The sequence below is a fragment of the Rhizoctonia solani genome, chromosome 1 (genome assembly GCF_016906535.1).
Source record: "Rhizoctonia solani chromosome 1, complete sequence".
Taxonomy (NCBI): Eukaryota; Fungi; Basidiomycota; class Agaricomycetes; order Cantharellales; family Ceratobasidiaceae; genus Rhizoctonia; species Rhizoctonia solani.
In genome coordinates this window covers 705938-728100 of record NC_057370.1, presented here as the reverse complement: position 1 = coordinate 728100, position 22163 = coordinate 705938, and the positions used below count along the sequence as shown (strand labels likewise).

The 22163-nt window shown below is 44.0% G+C and overlaps 4 protein-coding genes across 4 annotated transcripts; 2 read left to right on the top strand and 2 right to left on the bottom strand.

The window, feature by feature from the left end:
• Positions 1-2445: 2445 nt before the first annotated feature.
• RhiXN_03712 (uncharacterized protein) lies at positions 2446-4660 on the bottom strand (the record flags this gene model as incomplete). The annotated part of the gene is made up of 14 exons (XM_043323529.1): positions 2446-2584; positions 2653-3216; positions 3268-3328; positions 3387-3406; positions 3480-3564; positions 3620-3775; positions 3841-3868; positions 3936-4012; positions 4066-4105; positions 4161-4176; positions 4237-4322; positions 4374-4385; positions 4441-4500; positions 4556-4660. 14 exons carry the CDS (start codon positions 4658-4660, stop codon positions 2446-2448), a joined length of 1449 nt encoding a protein of 482 aa, XP_043175948.1.
• Positions 4661-10991: 6331 nt separating this feature from the next.
• On the bottom strand, positions 10992-11738 carry RhiXN_03711 (Retrotransposon gag protein; the record flags this gene model as incomplete). Its single annotated transcript, XM_043323528.1, has 1 exon — positions 10992-11738. The coding sequence occupies one exon, from the start codon at positions 11736-11738 to the stop codon at positions 10992-10994; it is 747 nt and encodes a 248-aa protein (XP_043175947.1).
• Positions 11739-14445: 2707 nt separating this feature from the next.
• On the top strand, positions 14446-16062 carry RhiXN_03710 (Retrotransposon-derived protein PEG10; the record flags this gene model as incomplete). The annotated part of the gene is made up of 2 exons (XM_043323527.1): positions 14446-15385; positions 15419-16062. 2 exons carry the CDS (start codon positions 14446-14448, stop codon positions 16060-16062), a joined length of 1584 nt encoding a protein of 527 aa, XP_043175946.1.
• A 41-nt stretch (positions 16063-16103) lies between these two features.
• RhiXN_03709 (Retrotransposable element Tf2 protein) lies at positions 16104-20290 on the top strand (the record flags this gene model as incomplete). Its single annotated transcript, XM_043323526.1, has 3 exons — positions 16104-17939; positions 18004-19479; positions 19529-20290. The coding sequence occupies 3 exons, from the start codon at positions 16104-16106 to the stop codon at positions 20288-20290; spliced, it is 4074 nt and encodes a 1357-aa protein (XP_043175945.1).
• Positions 20291-22163: the final 1873 nt, after the last annotated feature.

Here is a 22163-nt window from a genome sequence, read left to right as displayed (position 1 = left end):
CGCCTTACGCAGTTCTACTTAGTCACACTTGGCCGCAAGCGCCCCCCTCCTTGACGTCCTTACAGACGTCTAGGACACATCTCTTATTCATTAGAGGAGGACATCCCCAGCCAGCTAAGTAGCCAGCCCTTAGTAGTACAGACACTTACCCCTCACTTAACCTACCACACCTCCCAGGCCTAAGGCCCCATTGTCAGTAGTAGATAGCAGTAGGTTGCCTTAAGCAATGTTAGTATAGCCTTCTTAGTAGATTACATAAGCATTGTCTGTAGTAGTACAGCCACAAGTGCCTGCCCTATTAGCAAGTACCCACCTTATAGTGGTGTACAACAATTGCTGAGCAGCCAACCAGTGAATCCCATCCAAATTATACCAACATATGTGGCCATTGTAACACTATGTCTTAGCACAGAATCTTACAAATCCATCAAGAACTGAGCTCACAACCCCACTTTTGCTGTAATGCAACCTGCAAAACCTTTGCCAATTGTGTTGAGCATCTTACAAATCTGCACATAACTGATTATGCAGTTCAGTATGAGTTCTGGTTTTTTTCACACACATACTCAGTTATATGGGCCATTGCTGGACAGAGTATTGGCTTGTTTCACCCATTAGGGACTGTGTAACAGAACTGCCTTCTCAGGGCCAGTAAAAGAAACTCAAAATTGCAGTTGCATTGAACTGAAGGCACTGTGCAGCCTGGAAATGCTTTGGGGTATTTCAGGTGACTGCTGGTACCCAGTGAAACAGTTTCCATGACCTTCCCATACCTGGGACTGGCAATATAAGAGATTGCAGTGGGTTAGGCTGTATGAGCTGAAAATGGAAATGCCACTCATAAGCTGGAATCCAAGCCAAATGACACAGAACTTCTAGCAGTAGTAGACACAGGTCAAGGGTATGCTGAGATCCACAGCCTCTTGGCTTGATGAGCACCAAGATCATGTGATTGAGAAAGTGAAGATAAAGAGTTTGTAAAATATAGTAGAAGAATCAGAAAAATCAGAAAAATCAGACAAATTTTATGGTATGATTTGTAAGGGTGTAACAGCCCAATTGGGGGTTTTTAGGTGTAATCATTGGTTTTCAGCAGAGGATTATTAGGGCTCTATGGCTTAGTGGTCAAGCTTGTTTAATTTCAGTTAGTTCTATTTTCCTCTATTTATGACATCATGCATATATGTCACCAGTGATGTCATGGTTCTAGGGGGCTATGCTGCCTAGTAAGTGTGAAGGGGACATAGCCAGGTGATTAGCATATGATATAAGAGTGCCAAAGTCACATTATTGAAAATGTTGTCTGTTTGACCTTGTTTAAATTTGAGAAAATAAGGTAGGATCTGGGTATTTGTTGTGTCTACAACAGTGTCATACCAAATTCTCCAGAATGCTTACTAACAATAGTAAGTTCCAGAGCACTCCTAAGATTTTCAGGGCCAATCTATTAATTTACCTCAAAGTGAGAATAGCATCAGAATGTGCCAACCTATCACATGTACTAATTCATATCTCCCAATTCCCTGTCTCTTCCTGCTCAGCCATTTCAATTTTTGGACTATGACCTCCAGTTGACCATGCATGATGGTTAGTGACAACTCAATCTTAATGCTCAACGTAGTTTGCATTCATGATCATTTGTTATTATTGAGATCCTGTTACATAGGCGGCAGAGAGGGTTGGGCATTGTAATTTAGGGTGTCTGAACACTTCTGTTGGCCTCTCTCTACGGGGGCCCCAAAAGCCCGGGAGCGCTCTGGAGTGCTCCGCTTTTGGGAACCTCCTCGTTGGGATCCAACGAGTCAGGATTGCTTGGCGAGCACTCGGGAGCACTCCACGAACCCTTCCGAGTGTCATACCAAACGCTCCGGAATGCTTGCCGACAAAAGCGAATCCCGGAGCGCTCCCAAGATTTTCGGGCCCCGTAGAGCTAGTACAACGTTGTTGTATGCTATATTGCTACCAATGTATAAAATGTGTGTAAATCGAAATGATATCATGGGAAATTGTAGTAAGAGTGCAAGAAAGTGGCTTTTTCCGGGACGCTTGGCACGCTCAAGCCTTGTTAGCGAGCATTCAGGAGCGCAAGTCTTGCCCTCCCGTCCGTTTGAGGACTCCAGAGTACTCCGTAGAGGTCTAGGTCCCGCTATCTGCAAAAACCCAACGCACATCTGTTACCTGAGTTGTCTAAGCAGCCTGGGTATTGATGGATACTGGTACTGATATGGGCTGTTGTGGAGCGTACCCAATTTCTTCCTTACATAGATGTTGTCCACAAAGATCGGGAATGCTCTGGCCGATGGCTCCGATGCACTCCTGAGCATTTCCGGTCCCTGTAGAGTTGCCACTTTAAGTTGAAGCATATAACTGTGCACTATTGCGCTTGCATTTTATTGGTCCGAGAAATTTGACTGGCTAGCATCTACCTGATACATTTACTATAATTCAGTCGCGTACTTGAGGTGTATTTTTAAACTTGGCTCTATATCGGTACCCCGATTGTTGTAGCTCGTGGGCCGAGCGATGAAGGAAGATCTGGTCCACAGGCTGGTTGCCAATACGTCTCCCGGCCTTCAAATTAGGCCTTGGGGGAAAATCAATGGGTAGTGGAAATCAATTATAGCTACTTGTTGATCGCAATTATGAACGCACCAATAAGTTGTTTCCACTACAGATCGATCGACGTTTCGTTGCGAAGGTTTGGGAAGAGGTAGAACCTCCATCAACCACCACCACGGTGAGTCTTCAGTGGCCTCGTATGGCTCCTTTGTGCTATCGTATGTGTCAAGTGCGCGGCCAAGAGGTGTATGGCCTGATCTCCCGATTGGAGGTGCTAATATTCCCGCTTTCTCATAACGAGCAAGAGAAGAAGCATCCAGACGTATGCGAACGTTGGGGGTAGAGATGCACTGGTTCATCATCCACCGAAACGATATGTTGCTCATGTCCGGAAGACGACCCCTGCCTACCACCCAGCGGGGGAACGGGAATGCTCGCTTACCAAAAAGTGAATAAATTCGGATGAACACTTTATCCCAAAATCTTGAGACAGGGTTTCTGCGAGCGCGATCTGTCAAAGGGGAACCCCCGCCTACATCACTGTGGCTCCCTCTGAACCACATTTCAACTGCAGTTTGTGAACCCCGGACAGTCCGTCCGTGATCCCAGACACTAGGTATGAAATGGCCCCGAAACTCATCAAGTGCTAGCGCATGTCTTTTGAAGAGATCAGAGCCCAAGATTCCTGCACGGATAATAGAGACGTACCTGAAATGTATGACACTTGGGTTGTACTCGATCCAAGGAAGTGTCTCTCTCTTTAAAGCCCCTGAGTGGAAACCAGTAATGGTTTTAATGTTGGTCTACCAAGTTTAAGAATCACATACCAACACTTCCTACTGTGTCCCTATTATGGAGGTTATTTTTTGAGCGGATCCAAGTAAGCAAATGCTATTCAGGCATCAACCAATTCCTCATACCATACACCTAAAAACGATATCTTAACAGGAGTACAGAAAGTCATCTTGTAGCTCTTTGGGTTGACTTCGTCTGGATTACTGCTGGCTATATGGGCTTGTGATAGGCAACGTGTTTAGTAACTGTTAAGCAGATATCTTACAACGTTCCCTATCATGTTCATTTTTCTCAATGTTTAATGCCCCGAGAAGCCCCTCTTGTGATACACCTAAGCCGGCATCCCCTGTGGGGCGCCATTCCCTGCTTTGCTGGGCGGAAATCTTCCCTGCGTATACTTGATAAGCGAAAGGAATGTGTTCTTGGATATAGATACCGTCAGATATATATATGCATGTTTAGCAAAGTAGAGCAGTTTTCACTCACCCAGATTGTGTTTTGGGAGTATCCCAACCTGTGCCACACCCAGTCAACAGCACTGACCATTAGTTCTTGCGACTATCCCCGAACGGTGTCCTTACTGCATGAAGCATACCAGCTAATGCTCTTGCGGTATAGGCGCCACGAGAGAAGCCAAAAATACTGATTTCATCGCCCTCTACATTTATGAGCAAGGATTGAATCATATGATCTCGTGTAATCTTAACAAACCTCGATATGATTCCATTATGAATCTGTACCCATCGATAACCTGGGAAAAGACTTTGTTAGTTGAGATCTCAATAAATAACGCCAGTTTTTCATACATGTTGGTATAAGTACCTGCAGTTCAAGGTGTCTTATTAACAATCGATCCCGGGTTCATACGTTTGACGCACTTACCATGCAACCGCTTCATCAGCTTTCTTAGCAATGACCTCGGTGATACTGGTCCAAAATCCTGGATGCGAGTATGTTCCTACTCCGGTCTACACGAGCCCCATTAGATATCGGGACGTACCTCAATTACAGTACATTACCTGATAGTAGACCTAGCCACACATAATGAGTAACTTGAAATCAAATATTAGCACTAGATATATGTACCATTTGTGTAGATGGGTCGTTTTTGTACAAAAGCTCCACCAGTTTAACCACATTCGTGTTCTACAATATGATACGTGAGTATCAAAGATGAACATGCAAATGACTGAGTGCTCACTCGTTCGCTGAAGTGGTTAGACGTTCCATCAAAACACAAGACAATAGAGCGGGTGGCACTCAAACCATCTGTGGACCGGGCATCACAAGTAGAGGTATCTTTCATAGTTGTTGTATTGTAGAGAAGAGCCTCAGCGGGAGCGTTTGATGTACTATCAATAACTCCCAACCTTTAAATCTTTATCACCTGTCACAAGGTCAGTATGCATATCTGCTCGATCTCCTCCATCAACTGACATCCAAAGACATTGATCTTTGCAGGGAAGGCCTGCTCCAATAGCAAAGATTTCTCGAGTAAAGTTACGTACCACTTCATAGTATACTGGCTCAACAGATACGGTGATTCTACCCATCGCTTTCCAGTTTTATCTAACTTCGCTGAAAGTCGCATAGATTCGAGCTAAAATACCGCATCTGATCAGACAAAAGTAGCACATGGACCAGCTTTCAAGGGCATGGCCGAACCATGACCTTCAGAAGCCATGGGTTTAAAGGAATTGGATCTTGCTGTATCGCATTGCTATCTATGAACACCAAAGCCACACAAGAGAACTGCAAGGTGTAATTTTCAAAATGGGGTCTCTGATCGAATAGCTGCACCATGTCAACTAAGGGTACAGAAGGTCTCTAATAAATGAACTTGTAATAGGGGCTGTAGATCGGGGCCTGCGCAGATGCACGAGCCCAGACTTAGGCGTAGGGTCGCGCAGAGATACGAGGAATTAGTCACGCGATCGTCAGCAAATGCCTAGTACGGCCGATAGAACATTAGCCAAACGCCTTTTATTCGTAAACTCGATCCCTCTCCCAAGCAAATGGCCTATAGAAAAAGAGCTTGCGGTCAGCTTCCTGAGTATCGATGTTGTTAAATATGCTCTGAAAGTATACCAATGAGCGGAGATGTGGGAGGAAGTAGCGAAGTGCCATTAGTCAATCGAACATCGTACTTGCTCGACTGGATTTCCACAGTATATTCGAGTATTCATCGTAATTTCATTTTCATCTTTCCCACCCACTGTTACGTTCACTTGCCTTGGAACCTTTCCTCGCAAGTTGTTGCTGAACTTGGGTGCTCTCATACACTTCACTTGTCGTCAGGTTTGGCCACCCACCCGCCAGTTCTGCTCGCGTCTCGGTGCCACAGCTTTCATCAGCGTGCCGGATCCCCTATTCCTACTGATATCTGAAGATAATCACGTATGTATATATGTATATATTCATATTTCTTCTTATTTCTATGAAATTACAACGGATATATGGAGCCACTGAAGCCTAAGTTACTAGTCAAAAATCTACCGGAAGTCTACATGTATCTTTGGGATTCCCCCGGCCACTTCAAACAATCGGTCGAAATCTTACTAAAACTGGTCTATGTAACTACTCGGGTCAAAAACATCCAGGTAATAACACAAATAGCTGTTAGTACGTTTTGTCGGAAAGTTTGTCTCCTGCAGAAATCCGGTGTACTTAAATTATGAAGTGATTTCTGGGCCAGTTTTGGAGTGAGGTATTGTTTTGCTTTTTGATGTTAGCATTGTTCATGGACAACTCTCGTAACGTTTTTGTCTGCATTGATACTCATGTGAGTGCTTACGAGTTCCAAGTTAACATTCAGGACAGGATGTATTGAGAACTCCGAGCGTATTCTGTACCAAGAGTGACTCCTCATATCAACTAGTATCGGTAGACCTCCGATCGACTCCATAGGCCTGTCCGTGAGAGTAATATTGAGAATTGCAAGGCGGTAATAGGCATTGCTATCAGCTCTACCAATATGCAGGACCATCCCCAAACATGCCCCAAGGCATACTTGCTAATAGGAAGTTTGTCTCCCAGAAGATGGGGGGGGGGACTCGAGAGCTCCTGCCTCGTTAACCAATCGCGTATTTTGGAATCACCATTGGGGTTCGAACTCAATACACGTGGGTCAAGTTAAAAACATGCTTACTCTGGCAATTGGTGAACCCCTATCTTTACAGGACCCCGAAAATTTCGGAAGCGCCCCGGAGCTTGTTATTGTCGGCGAATACCTCGGAGCATTCAGTATGACGCTCGGAAGTGTTAGTAGAGTGCTCCCGAATGCTCGGCGAGCAATCCAGATTCTTCAGACCCTGGTGAGGAGGTTTCCAAAACCGAAACAAGCCAGGGTGCTGCAGGGTCTCTTGGGCCCCTGTAGATATCCAACGTCAGAATCTCGTACTCGCATGCTACATTGTATCCAATCTTAAGAGCCTAAATTGACTGTGACGCTGCGCATAAAATAATCCTACGGCATATAGCTAACCGGTGAACAATCAAGGAAACGTCAACAAAACTCTCCCACAAACGTCAGAGGATACATTGGCAAAACATTGCTAAGATCTAAAACCAATGAGATCCTTGCAATTGTTTGAACAATTAAGTCAGAGTAAGACGGCTTCAAGTTACCAGATATTTCAATGGCCTTGGAAGGTATATAATGGTTGACTACCCGTAAGGTAGAAACTGGCATCTGGAGTGTCATTTAGCCGTCTGAGCGTTCCAGACTATCCAGATGCAAATAAAAACCCTGATTGATTATCAAATTGGTTGGCATCTGCTCCAACAGTTGCCAAGGATCCCCTTCCAGACTTTTGCAAGTGAGGGCAGACATGCAAGTGAGTCTAAATTAATCTAAACTGCTCAGGGTCCAGTCTTGGCAGCCATTTTGTATGCAGACCACCACTTGTATGTACCATAAATACATTGTAATACATGCATGCAACATGCAAAAATACAATAAAATGTTGACCTTTGTAATAATGGTCTCTGGTGTCCTCAAAAATGGGGTTGTAATGTAAACACAACTGTTGTTCAGAGGTCCCCTGTTTCTGTAGCCCCATATACCTTGCAAGGACCTCATCTGTGCACCAGTAGTGGATCCAAACATGCCAGACATGGCACAGGTTGCTGATTTTTGTTTTATATACTCATATTTAATGTTGTATGTTAAAAACAATCACATTCATGGTCCAATAATGCAATTACAAATTGGTCAAGGAGAAAAATCACACTTGGTCCATAAACATGGACTCTGCCCACATGGCTGTGCAACTTCTGTCTTAAACAAAGTGTATGCATCCAAGGTCCTACCTAGATCATTGGAGCAGAGTTGGCCTATATCCAATGGACCACTTATTTGGCCTCCTGACCATGCCAGATCTTTCACATATCTTATGGGTAGTTGTCCTGGACACAGTCACATGACCAGTACAAGTGGTTGCATACTGGCCCAAGCCCAAAATTTGGGGGTAGCAGGTGTAATCATGGGTTGTCAGCAGAGGAATAATAGGGCTCTATGGCTTAGTGGTCAAGCTGGTTCAATTCCAGCTAGTTCTATTTTCCTCTGTTTATGACAGTAGTCAACCAATGGGTTACCACCAGTAAGTGTGAGAACAATTTAGAATTTCTATATTGCTAGATCATTGGTCTATTGGATACAGTCCAATTCCTTGCCAAAGGGCAAACAGGCCCCTGGTGCAAAGCCTCCCCTGTAAAACCAAAATGCATGCAACCACCCAACCAATTCTGGAATCTCAAATGCATACACACAAGCATTTTAGCCATTTTGTAATATAGTTGAATGTAATTGACCATGTATGTAGCTGTTAGGATCAATATGATTGGGTTTTACTGGTTATAAACCATACAGATGGACATGGAGACTACCACTAAGAGCTATGAACATTGTTGAGGACAACCCCAACTTTGTGTGTTCCATTACACTAGGTGGTGAAGACACTTGTCCACCTGATACCAGAAGAGCCATATGTGTCAGCACTGCCTCAGGAGCTCTATACTATCTTAACAATATTCTTTGTAACAGGATCAGAAAGCCTAGCCACCATAATCTTACTTGCCTGATCCTCCAGCCAGAGCCTTGTCTAGCCTCTTCCAGGAAGGCACTCTATCACAGCCAAGACAATTGCAGCTATGTCAGGTACATGTGACAATTGAAACACTTGAGAGAGCCAATACTTTGGTACAAGGTAAATAGCAGCAGTCCCTAATATTTGGCCAAAGGCAATGTTTACCCCAAGGCTAAGTGTTTCATCCTTGGAGTAAACATTCCCAAAGATATGATACCTCTACATTGGGTACTTACAGTAAATCAAGCATAACTCCCCAAATGTTAACCAATTTGAGTGCTTAAGCCATTGTTCTGGAGTGCACAAACAGGTGCACCTAAGCACAAGCAATTTGGTGCTGTGGGATGCCTGGGTGATGGAGAAAAGGTGCATTCAATGCATCAGTGCTTAAGGGCTGAATAAGTACCAGAGCACTTGCCTATGCAACAGGGGGGACCCTGAATATTTTTGTGTGTAACCACAAGATGGGGTCTTGTATGATAAATCCTACAAACAAGGAAAATACTGGTAGTTACTGTTTATCTACTCAGCTGAATTTATATCTTATTTAAATGAGTAAGAAACCAATATATGCAGAAGATGTTGAATATTGAGGGTATTCCTGAGATTTGGAAGTCTTGAAAAGGTTGCAATTGGAAAGAGGGACCTTGAGAACCCTAGTTTGCATCTTCATCTCATTTTATTTACTATAGTATTACTTGTGTAATTAATAAAATAAGTACAGATTTAAGGAGAAGTGTCATATCTATAATAGGATGGGGCTGAGGTGTCATGAGCCACACCCCTATTATGCCCTTTATACACATACCATGGCACTCATGGTACACACTACAGCCACCAGAAACACGCATATACTCGCATTCATACACTCAGGACCTCTGGGTTCCCACATATAAGAGACTTATGGTCAACATGGCTGGACTTAGTGATATTCTCTAAGTCCAGGTCACATGACCTCCCCCCTCCAGTCCTTTATCAAATACTATACTAAACTACTACAGATTTGAGGTGGGGGGGGGATGACATAATCTCTTCAATAATAATATATTATTCAGACCTTGCCTGCAGGCTACCATAACATTGGCCCATGGCAAAGGGGGCAGGGGGAGTGCAACATCCCCCAGCAACATACACTGGCAATCAATTGCAATGCAACATTGCCTATGAGACCTTTAACCTGTTGATTGCCACTCATGTACTTGGCCAATCTCTCTCAAACCTTGCATGAAGTACTGTCACCTTGCACTCCACCTCTGTGCAAAGTTTCATGTCAGTTGAGCTCATGGTTCTGTCTCTGGATCTCAATAAGTGATTGCAATGTTCTGATTGAAGAAATGCAATATCAAGAAACTTCTCTTCTACTGCCCTGCTACTTCTTTGCAGGTTAAGCCAGTCATCTGGGGCTGTTCCATGCCCCATTGTGAATGACTAATCAAACTCTCAGCCTGCCAGCTGCCACAGAGTTTGATGAAAGGTGGCTTGTTTCTGGTTGCAGGCTGTTGGATTTCAATGGACTGATGTGCCACAGTGGAAAGAACTTGGGATGAAGATTGCCAGGGTAGGGTTATTGAGCCCCAGGAAGACAGCTAGTACCATTATATTAGCATGGATGAGAGTGTGGAGCTCACACCAGGGGCATCTTGGGTTTGGTCAAAACCTGTACAATTTTGCACAAGACATAGCACCTGCCATTGTGACAATCAGACTACATGAGTAAGCTATTTGACTTCTCAAGACCCAGATTCACCAGCAGATATGTATTCTAGGTCATTAATCTTCTCCCAACCTGTCCTGGACACCAGGAAACATAGATAAGGTAGTATCTCATATGAAAAATGTCAGGTTTTGTGATATTTGAGATTTCCTGGTGTCCAGGACAGGTTGGGAGAAGATTAATGACCTAGAATACATATCTGCTGGTGAATCTGGGTCTTGAGAAGTCAAATAGCTTACTCATGTAGTCTGATTGTCACAATGGCAGGTGCTATGTCTTGTGCAAAATTGTACAGGTTTTGACCAAACCCAAGATGCCCCTGGTGTGAGCTCCACACTCTCATCCATGCTAATATAATGGTACTAGCTGTCTTCCTGGGGCTCAATAACCCTACCCTGGCAATCTTCATCCCAAGTTCTTTCCACTGTGGCACATCAGTCCATTGAAATCCAACAGCCTGCAACCAGAAACAAGCCACCTTTCATCAAACTCTGTGGCAGCTGGCAGGCTGAGAGTTTGATTAGTCATTCACAATGGGGCATGGAACAGCCCCAGATGACTGGCTTAACCTGCAAAGAAGTAGCAGGGCAGTAGAAGAGAAGTTTCTTGATATTGCATTTCTTCAATCAGAACATTGCAATCACTTATTGAGATCCAGAGACAGAACCATGAGCTCAACTGACATGAAACTTTGCACAGAGGTGGAGTGCAAGGTGACAGTACTTCATGCAAGGTTTGAGAGAGATTGGCCAAGTACATGAGTGGCAATCAACAGGTTAAAGGTCTCATAGGCAATGTTGCATTGCAATTGATTGCCAGTGTATATTATTCATATATCACTGTGCATCATATATACTATATATATCTTTGACAGTGGATATATATGGTAATAACCCTTCCAGATATGGGTTGTGACATGAGGGGTAAGATGGCTGTGAACATTCAATATGATTTTCTATCTCTTCTGCCCTATCATAAGTTTGTTGGACTGTGGCACAAAACCATTGGAACATAGTAGATAGCATGATATCCTTAACCTCCTTTTTAAGACCACAATAGTATCTGTCATGAAGTGTTTCACCACTATGACCAAGAGATACTGAATATTGTTGGAGTTGGCAAGTATCTTCCTGCAGAGAAAGTTTTTGTTGCAGGTTGTTCAATTTTTGACAGTCTTTTTTGTTGTAATTTGTGTCCATATAATGTTTTGTGAACTTGGTCCAAAAGTTGTCAACATCATCTAGCATGGGTACAGCTTCTCCTCTAAATACCTTCTTCCCCTTGTATGGACAAACCCAATGCTCTGCAGCTCCTTCAAAATATGAGGGGATCCACATGATTTTTTCTTTGTTGGAGCAACTTGCCCCTTTCATCATTATGTAAGCTTGACATGCAATAATGAAATTAAGGGAATCTTCCTTCTTGCTGCTAAACTTCTTAGGCTTAGCAAATTTAAGTTCCAAGGTACTGGAAGGAGTGGGTTCTGGTGCATTACTAGAGGTGGAAGTGGGGCTAGGAGGAGGGGGTGGAGGCACAGAGTGTTGGGGAACTATGTTTGATAACTGGTCTTGAACATTGTGCATAGAAGCAGTTGCTCCTTGCAATTGGCTTACATAATTTTGATGCCACTTCCTGGATTGTTGACAATGTTCTTCAAGTTCCCCTCTCATCAATAAAACTTGATTATGTTGATTATGATATGCACTTTGGAGTTGGAAAATATCTTTTTTTAAACAATCATATTTTGTGCAACCATATCAAGGAGCTCACAATCAGACATGATATGAAAAGGAATAAAATAATGTGTATGAGAAGGGCCAGCCACAGGAGCAGGAGTATGAGTGAAAGAGAAAGTTGTCAGAGCCAACAACTACCACAGGGTAAAACTTAACTAGCTAACTGCCCAGAGAGACTTAAATATATACTAGCAGGATCTAACAATGCTCAAGGCAATGCCAGATAAGGGTAGGACAAGACCTGATAAAGCAAGGTGCACTATGCTATTAAGATAGCAGGGCTAAAACCAAGGCAGGGACTATTACACTCAAGGTGCACCTGATTGTATGCCAAGGGTAGGTACTGTTGGAGGGATAAGAGGTCAAGTTCTGAGGCTTAAGGCTCTCAGAACCCTCCTGATATATTCAACATAGAGGGGAACAGTATATACAGCAACAAGCAACAAAACAAAGATAAGGTCACATGACTAGAGATAAGAAAAACAAGATTACATGACTAAAGGTCATGTGATTGGATCACATAATAAGTGCTCAGCACTTATTCAGCATAAAATGCATTGATCCATAAATCTTCATGAAAATAGCACCTATATTCACATTTTATTTGACTTAGTGGATTTCAAGTTGGTCATGCCTCTAGGGCATGACAGAAGTAGACCAATTGGATTGTCTTATGGCTTGTGATGTGGGAATGTTAGTCATATCCATAACACCCAAACCAGGTACTGTCAAGCCCAATTGCACCTGGAGTGTGGGAATATGGGATATGTTATGGATATGACATTTCTTCCATAATCTGTACTTATTTTATTAATTACCTGAGTAATATTACAGTAAATGAAATGAGATAAAGATGCAAACTAAGGTTTTCAAGGTCTCTCTATCCAATTGCAACCTTTGCAAAACCTCTAAGCCGCAGTAACACCCTCAATATGCAATATCTTTTGCATATATGCTGTTTTCTCACTCATTTAAATAAGATATAAATTCAGCTGAGTAGATAAACAGTAACAAGTAATATTTCTCCTGTTTGTAGTATTTATTATACAAGATTCTATCTTGTGGCTACACACAGAAATATTCAGGGTCCCCCCTGTTGCATAGGCAAGTGCTCTGGCGCTTAATCAGCTCTTAAGTGTCAACGCACTAAATGCGCCTTTTCTCCATCACCTGGGCATTCCACACCGCTGAAATGCTTGCTCTTAGGTGCGCCTGCTTGTGCGCTCCAGAACGCTGGGTCAAACACCCAAAACGGACAACATTTGGCGGAGTTATGTCCCATTTACTGTAAGTACCCAATGCAGTGGTATCATACCTTTGGGACTGTTTACTCCAAGGACCCACACAGGTAAATACTGCCTTGGGGCAAATATTAGGATCTGTTATTGTTTACTATGTACCAAAGTATTGGCTCCCCTAAGTGTTTCAGTTGCCACATGTACCTCCTGTACCCCCTGTTGGTATCAATCATCTATGTACTTGTTTGTGCACCTTCTCAGGGTATAAAAGAACCCTGTGAAGATGCTTCTAATGCATCCATTTATCCACTCCCATATATTGACACATACACACAAGCCTTTAACAGCTTATCTGCGCATTTACTTTAGTGATTGACTCACTGTAAATAGCATAGGAGGTTATTTGGCGCACTAAGACCATAGGCCAGTCCCAACAGACACAGGGTAACCTATTAGTGTACTTACTGCAACCCTGTGCCCCTTGCCTGTGACAGTTGTTGAGTTCAACATTGAGTATAGTGCAACAATACTGTAAGGATTGTTGTGATTGAGTGATAGTGTTTCAATCCACCATACCCCCTATATTGGAGATAGCTTTATCTACAATATCTCATAAATCCTAGATATATTTTAGGTAAACTGTCATGAGCCTTACCTCCTGACATGATTATGTGTTGCCTGTCACTTCCTCCCTCCCCCCAGTGTATTTGTCTGGGGAACTCATCTGTATCCATCTCATCTGTTTGCATAGTTCCTATCTTCCCTGTTTATGTTCTTCCCTCTTCCTTGTTCCCTTCTTGCACTTAGTCTGGACTTATTCCACTCTAAGTGCTTCTATCTTGCTTATCCTGCTATGCACTGGCCCAGTTCAATGTGTAGAGCTTCTGAGCCATATGCTCTATCTTGCTTCCCAGTTGTGCAGCCTGGACACCATCCCTTCTCCTTGTATCTACCCCTTTTCACTTTGTTATAAAAGAAGACTGTGAATTGGCTTGGAAACCCCAAGAACAGTTCACCTTGTCAATTTCCCACTCTCTCATCTGTGTGAATTGTCTCAAATATCTCACAGCAATCATTTCATTCTTGGTTGTGACATTGTGAATTGTTCTTTCATGGCTGTAGCCAATCTATCAACCTGGACATCACTCAGGTCCTCATCCCCACCTTTACCTCTTACAGTTCTCTTTTCCCTTGCCACAGAGTGCACTGGGTTATTGCACACCGCCAACTAGGCTACCCTCACATTGATTTAGAAAGACCTGAGCTCTTTTACCTCAATACACCCCTCAGATTGCGTGTAGTTTGCATCAGACACTATGGCAGATGCCAGATCACGCAAATTGTCAATGGCCTCACTTGCATTGAGGCAGGCATCCCCTCTTATCACTCCAGCCACACTAGAAGGACCTTCCAATGCACCTATAAGTTGCACAAGGGTTGAACTCCATCCAGAAATCCTCTGGCAGCAAGAGGATGCTACAAAACTTGATCACCAGCACAGATATCTCATAGGCAACAATGCCAGCAGCAGATCTCAACCCCCAGCACTCCACAGACTACTGGAAAAGAACACAGGGCATCTTATCAGCCATCTAGATGCTTGGAAACAAACCATGTTGCAGGATGTGACACAAGCAGTAGAGAGCGCAATTCAGTGCCTCCTGACTGTCCCCAGCAGCACAGATCCACACACACTTCCCAGGAGAGTCTTCACAGTCAAAGACAACACCCCCAAGGCCCCTTCTGGCTCAGGCAGCTCAGGCAACAAGGACTTCTTAGTCCCTATCATGGATGAACCTGACCCAAAAGGAAAAAGGGTCAAACTGGAGTCACCAGAACCACCTAAAGCAACCCCAAACACCTCCTGGACAATCCCACACACCCAGGAACACTTTAACCCCAACCCAGGGCAGCCCTTCATCAGGCCAACACCTGTAGATCTCCCAAGCACATCTCAAGCAGCAACAAGTAATCCCCTAAGCAAAGGATATCTATCAGCGCAACCAGGAGAAACAGATGAAGAAAAGGAGGCAAGAACGCTACACAACATTGCTACCATCATGGGCAGAGCCTTATCTGTCCCACTTCAGAGCATCTTCAGGGGACTGTCCCAAACTCCTGGCCCAGCCCAAGTCAAATTGAAAATCCCTGCTCCTGAGAAGTACAGTGACAAGAAGGGCCCTGCAGCCAAATCATTTATCCTGGATTGCAAAACCTACTTCCTTAGCAATGCTTCCTCATTTCCTTCTGACCACAGTTGAATCTCCTTTGTCCTCATGAACCTAAAAGATGGACAACCCAAGAAGTGGGGACAGATCTATTCAGAGAAACTGCTGAATGGGGATGACAAGCCAACCTTGGAATCCTGGAATACATTTGAAACAGCATTCTTGCGCCACTGGAGCAATCCAGCAGCAGCACAAATTGCAGAACAATGCCTGCACAAGCTCAAGCAGCTGAAATCAGCAAGTGATCATGCCACAGAGTTTAGAATCATAGCCAGCAAACTAGAATGGTCAAACCCTGCCCTCATTGCCTCCTTCTGCCAGGGACTCAAGGCAGAAGTCAGAAGTAAGCTAATTGAGTACACCCTGCACAAGAACATCACTGCACTGGACAAGTTTATCTCTACTGCCTGTCTAATTGATGACACACTGTTTGAAGTGCGCAAGGAGCTAAGAAAAGATAGCAACAGCAGCACCAGTTCACCACAACACCCTGCTCAAGGGCACTCAAGCAATTTTGTTTCCAAGCAGGTTCAGGAAGCAAGAAGAAACACTGGAGAATGTTCCAAGTGTGGAGAGAAGTCTCACAAATGGGAGGACTGCAAGAATGGATGGCGCCTCAAAACAATAGAACACTCTAAGCCTGAATCAGGAAAGGCTGCAGAAGTAGAAGAGCTGGAATTGCTTCCCCAAGCAGGAAAAGTCTGAGGAAGTCTTGCCCTGTGTCTAGGCTTCCTGAATCTGCCCCAATGTCTATAGAACCCTTGTTTTGTGCAGCCCTGCAAACCAATAAATCACCACTGCTCACTATAGACATAGAGGGAATCACAGACACTCAAACTGCTCTAATTGATTCTGGTTCTTCTGCCAACTTCATTGACCCCCAATTTGCCTGCTCCCACAACATTCCACTCATTGAATTGGACTCCCCCTGCTCTGTCATTGGCATTAATGGCAAACAAGTCAACAACCCTATCCGCTTCAAGGCTTGGTTAGTCTTTAGCTCTCAAAACAGGCAATTTTCTGCCATCTTCTATGCTCTTCCCCTTGGAAACAGAAACCTTATTCTTGGAGCCCCATGGCTCAAATTGGCCAATCCAGACATTGATTGGACCACCATGAAAGTTTCACTCCGCCTAGCTACAGAAGCACAAGCTGGCAGCATCAACCCTGAGCCTCAGAATCTTCCTGTTGAGTTTCAGGAGCTCCAGAAAGTGTTCAGTGAAGAGTTCTTTACCACACTGCCAGAACATTGCCCTTATGACATTGCTATTGACCTGGAAGAAGACAAACAGCCTCCCTATGGCCCTATCTATTCTATGACCCCTGCAGAAAGAGAAGCACTCAAGGAACACATTGACTCAGAACTTGCAGCTGGAAAGATTGTGCCAACCACCTCACCAGCAGGAGCTCTGGTGATGTTTGTAAAAAGGGCTGATGGCAGGCTTTGCTTAGTGGTGGACTATTGCTGGCTAAATGCCATCACAATCAAGGACAGATATGCGCTACCCAGACAGGACAAGCTAATTGAGAAATTGCACCATGCTAAGATCTTCACAAAGCTAGATTTGAGGAATGGATATCACAACATCAGAATTAAGGAAGGAGATGAATGGAAGGCTGCATTTTGCACTGGCCTTGGCCATTTTGCTCCCACAGCCATGCAATTTGGCCTTAGCAACGCCCCAGCTGTGTTTATGCGCTTCATGAATGACATATTCTGTGATTTACTTGACATCTCTGTGGTTGTGTATTTGGATGACATCTTGATCTTCTCAAACTCAAGAGAAGAGCTTGTGGAACATGTCAAGGAAGTCTTATCTTGCTTGCTAAAGCATAATCTATTCTGCAACCTTGCCAAATGCTACTTCTTTGTCACAGAAGTCACCTACATTGGTCTTGTGATTACACCTGATGGCATCTCTGTGCAGAAAGACAAGGTGCAAGCAATCATGGACTGGCCTGAACCCCAAAATGTGAAACAAGTGCAATCATTCCTAGGCTTTGCAAACTTCTACTGTTGCTTTGTCCCCAACTTCTCTTGCTTAGCACACCCTCTGAATAACCTTAATCAGAAGGAGCAACCATGGATCTGGCTAGAAGAACAGAAGGCTGCATTTGATGCAATCAAGGCTGAGATGTGCAAGGAGCCTGTTCTGGCTCACCCTGATGAATCTAAATCTTACACCTTGGAAACAGATGCTTCTGGAGCAGCCATGGGCGCTGTACTATCTCAGAGAAAGGAAGATGGTTGTCTACATCCTGTTGCATTCATGTCAGCCAGCTTTTCACCTGCTGAGCAGAACTATGACACACATGACAAGGAGCTACTTGCCATCATTTGTGCATTTGAGCACTGGAGAATCTTCCTGGAAGGAACTGAGCAGCCAATCACTGTGTTTACTGATCACAAGAATCTGGAGTACTGGAAATCAGCCAGAACCTTCAACAGGCGTCATATGTGCTGGCATCTCATGCTGGCGTCTTACAACTTTGTCATTGCTTATAGACCTGGGAAACAGTCACAGCAACCTGATGCCCTATCAAGACAACTTGATCACATGGACTTAGAACCATCTCCACAAGTTATGATCCCAGAATCTCATCTTGAGAGCACACATGGATTCATCCTTGCTGGATCAAATCAAGGAAGCTACTCAGGAAGACCCTAGTCTTGACACAATCTTGCTAGCTGTATCAGACCCTAAATCCATGCCCCACAGCATTGCACAAAAGTTCAAGGACTATACAATTCAGGAGGGTCTACTTTTGTATCAAGGAAGAGTACTTGTGCCAGATGAACCTGAGATCAAACAGCAGCTCTTATCTCACTTCCATGATTCCCCTGCTTCTGGTCACCAAGGAAGAGCACAAACTCCAGAGTTAATCAGTTGTCACTACTACTGGCCAGCAATGAAATTCCAAGTCAATTGCTATGTGGAGTCTTGTGAAATCTGCCAAAGAAGCAAGGGCCATGCACACAACTATGCTCTCAACCTGCTTTCTGTCCCTGCAGGTCTCTGGGAAGACATCTCATATGATTTCATTGTCAAGTTTCCCAAGTGTAAGGGATATGACAGCATTCTGGTGGTTGTAGACTGCTTCTCAAAGATGATGCACCTGATTCCCTGCAAAGAAACTGCTACTGCTGAGGATGTAGCTCAGGTGTTCTTGGAGCATGTTTGGAAGCTACATGGAACTCCCAAGCGCACTGTGTCTGACAGAGGCACTACATTCAACTCCAAGTTCCTCAAGGCACTCTACAAATCTCTGCAAATCACTCCTAGTTTCTCCACTGCTTATCACCCACAATCTGATGGGCAAACTGAGATCAAGAACCATTGGCTAGAGGCTTACCTATGTCCCTTCATTAATCATAGACAGTCTGATTGGGTTGATTGGCTCCCACTAGCTGAATTCACTCATAACAATGCCAGAAGCAAAGCATCAGGCAAATTGCCCTTTGAGATTGTGTATGGCTGTTCTCCTGTCATTTCACTGCTCCTGGAACCCACTGGATTGCCTATTGCTGATAACAGAGCCAAGCAACTTGCTGAGACAATTCAGGAAGTACAGGCATCAATCAAATGGGCTCAGGAGTGCTACAAACAGGCAGACACAGGGAAACCACCTCCTGAGTTTCAACCAGGAGACAAAGTTTGGCTTCTGGCTTCCAATATCACATTGCAGCACCCCAACAAAAAGCTCAACCATAAGCAGTATGGCCCTTTCCCTGTCATAGAAAGAGTGGGCTCTCATGCTTATTGCCTGGCTCTCCCCGAGACCCTGAAGATCCATGATGTGTTCCATGTCAGCTTATTATCTGCTTTCAAACAAGACACAGATTTTAATTGCACATTCACTCCCCCACCGCCTGTGATCACAGCAGAAGGAGAAGAAGAGCATGAAGTAGACAAATTTGTAGATTGGGCAGCAGAAGACGGAATCTGGAAGTACAGGGTCAGATGGAAGGGATATGTGCCCCATGAGGACACATGGGAACCAGCCAAGGATCTACAGCATTGCAAGGACAAATTGCGCAACTTCTTTGCTAATTATCTGGATGCCCCAGCCACCAACAACCCCATCCCTGCAAATGTGTGCAAAGTTAAAAGAGGCAAGATGGTTAAACAACTTGGCAAGTCAAAGACTGCCTGCTTTGTCACTTTACAAGCTCTCACTGCCAAAACTTGCCCTGCTAAGCTCTTCTTGCACTCCCCACTATCCCAGCATGCCCATCTTCAGCTCCATCAATGCCTTGGCCTACAACCCTTGCCTCAACATCAATTGCTACATCATGAATGGCCCAGAAGAAATGAGAGTACACCTAGACAGCTCTGCCAACATAATTCATGCTCTGATGAGCGCCAGTAGTTGCAACAAGGTCAGGTTCTTCAAGCGCAATGTGTACAAGCACCCCAAGTGGGGATTCCTCTATTGGCTTGACCCCAGGGGAGAAGAAGGACCAGATACACTGTATGGAAAGCAAGTATACCACTGGTGGCACTTCATTGCCTCCCATCCAGGGGCTTTCAGGGATCTAGCACAATGGCATTGCCATGGGTTTGCTACCCCACCCCCTACAGTCTCCACACCTCCATCTGTAAGAGAGCTAACCCAGGCAATGCAGAACCTAATTCTGCTTTACCCAGCAGACCCACCAGCCTACACAAGCAGGCCAGCAATGCCAGTGACCCCTCCAGCATGCCCAGACACTCCCAGGCCAACAGAGGCGCATGCACCAGCACCCTTGCCATTCCCCCTGTTCTCCAGCACACCAGACACTTGCTGGACCCCAGGATACTTGTCTCCAGTGGGAGAAACACAGTGGGAGCCTCAGAGCTACCTAGGATGGAGCAATGAGGAGATAAGAAGCAATGAGGAGCTGTTTAGGTTTGAGGAGTTACTTGCTATTGATTGTTCTGAATGGATGTAAGCAGCCCTTTGTCACTGCCTAAGGGCTTTTGAGGGGGGGCAATGTCATGAGCCTTACCTCCTGACATGATTATGTGTTGCCTGTCACTTCCTCCCTCCCCCAGTGTTTCTGTCTGGGTAACTCATTTGTATCCATCTCATCTGTTTGCATAGTTCCTATCTTCCCTGTTTATGTTCTTCCCTCTTCCTTGTTCCCTTCTTGCACTTAGTCCAGACTTATTCCGCTCTAAGTGTTTCTATCTTGCTTATCCTGCTGTGCACTGGCCTGGTTCAATGTGTAGAGCTTCTGAGCCATATGCTCTATCTTGCTTCCAAGTTGTGCGGCCTGGACACCATCCCTTCTCCTTGTATCTACCCCTTTTCACTTTGTTATAAAAGAAGACTGTGAATTGGCTTGGAAACCCCAAGAACAATTCACCTTGTCAATTTCCCACTCTCTCATCTGTGTGAATTGTCTCAAATATCTCACAGCAATCATTTCATTCTTGGTTGTGACATATACCCCATAAGTTTTAAGTCTTACTTAAGCATGTATAAGTTCTATACTGATTAGGCAAATCCTATAAATCCTGTACATTAGTCAGGTAACCCTCTTACCTAAGGTACTATCCCAGAGACCTTAAGTATACATACCCTTAGTCACTTAGGCTTAAGTAACATTAGTCTAAGGTACTATACATAACCAACCACCTGCACTTGATAGTTGGTAGACTATTTGTTAGGAGTTGTTATTCCTGATAACCTAGCATATATTGTGCATATATTCTGTGCATATATTCTGATTCTTAATATTAGTTCTTAGTTATTCCCTTATACATTTTGTATATAGTAATTCTTTCTTACTCCTGTACTTACACAACTTTTAACATGGCCCATGTCTACTACTGCTAGAAGTCTCATGTCATTTGGTTTGGATCACATCCCATGTGTTGTGACCCAGCTGTATGGCTAGTCACACTAGTGGCAGGCACTTGTGGCTGTACTGCTACAATGCATGACTACTACTCTAAGGCTTCTACTAATACTTGACTGCTGAAGGCAGTGTAGGGATGGGTATCTACAGTGTGGAAAGGCTTAAGGCCAGTGAGAACTATCCTATTGCTATCTACTGCCAAGTAGGAGGACTTATGGTCCCAACACTAACTGCTGATACAAGTACTACCTGTCTGTGATGAAAGACAAGGTAAAATTAACTTGGGGACTCCAAGCAATTTCCCTGTGGTATACACTTGCACCCAAAAGGATTGAGCCACATGAGCTCAAATCAATGACACTCACGCATCACCTGCACAATTGAGAATTTGTTTACAATGTAATAGTAGAGTATGTAGATACAGTAGTATAGAACATATATACAAAGTTTTGGATCAAAACTAAGTCTCCTTGTGGAGATACTTGTGAGCAAAATTTTTGGGCTGGCTCATTCTTTTTGATCACTTTCAAATTGCACCTGCAACTGCATGCATGCACCCAAAATGACATGCAAAACTGAATAATTTGGATACAAATTTTAGTATTTTGTGCTTCCACCTTTAGCTAAATACACAGCTTGTACTCAATGCAGTAATGAATCATACAAATTGCCAATATAGATTGGGGAAATTGGCTTCCATTTGTGCCTCATTATTTTCCATAACTCTTCCTTATTTGAAGTGAGAGGTGGTGAGTATGCACATGTTCCTTCAGATGCCACCAGACATTCTTGATTATATTCAAATCCAGGCTTCTTGACAGCCATGGGAGCATGTTTATGCCCCAACTGGCAAGGCAATGTTGTGTCAGCCTGGCTGTATGCTTTGCATCTTGGTCATGCTGGGATATAATGTCAAATGGGGTGATTTTATAGTTGGCAAGGGTTCTGAAGAAGGCATCCC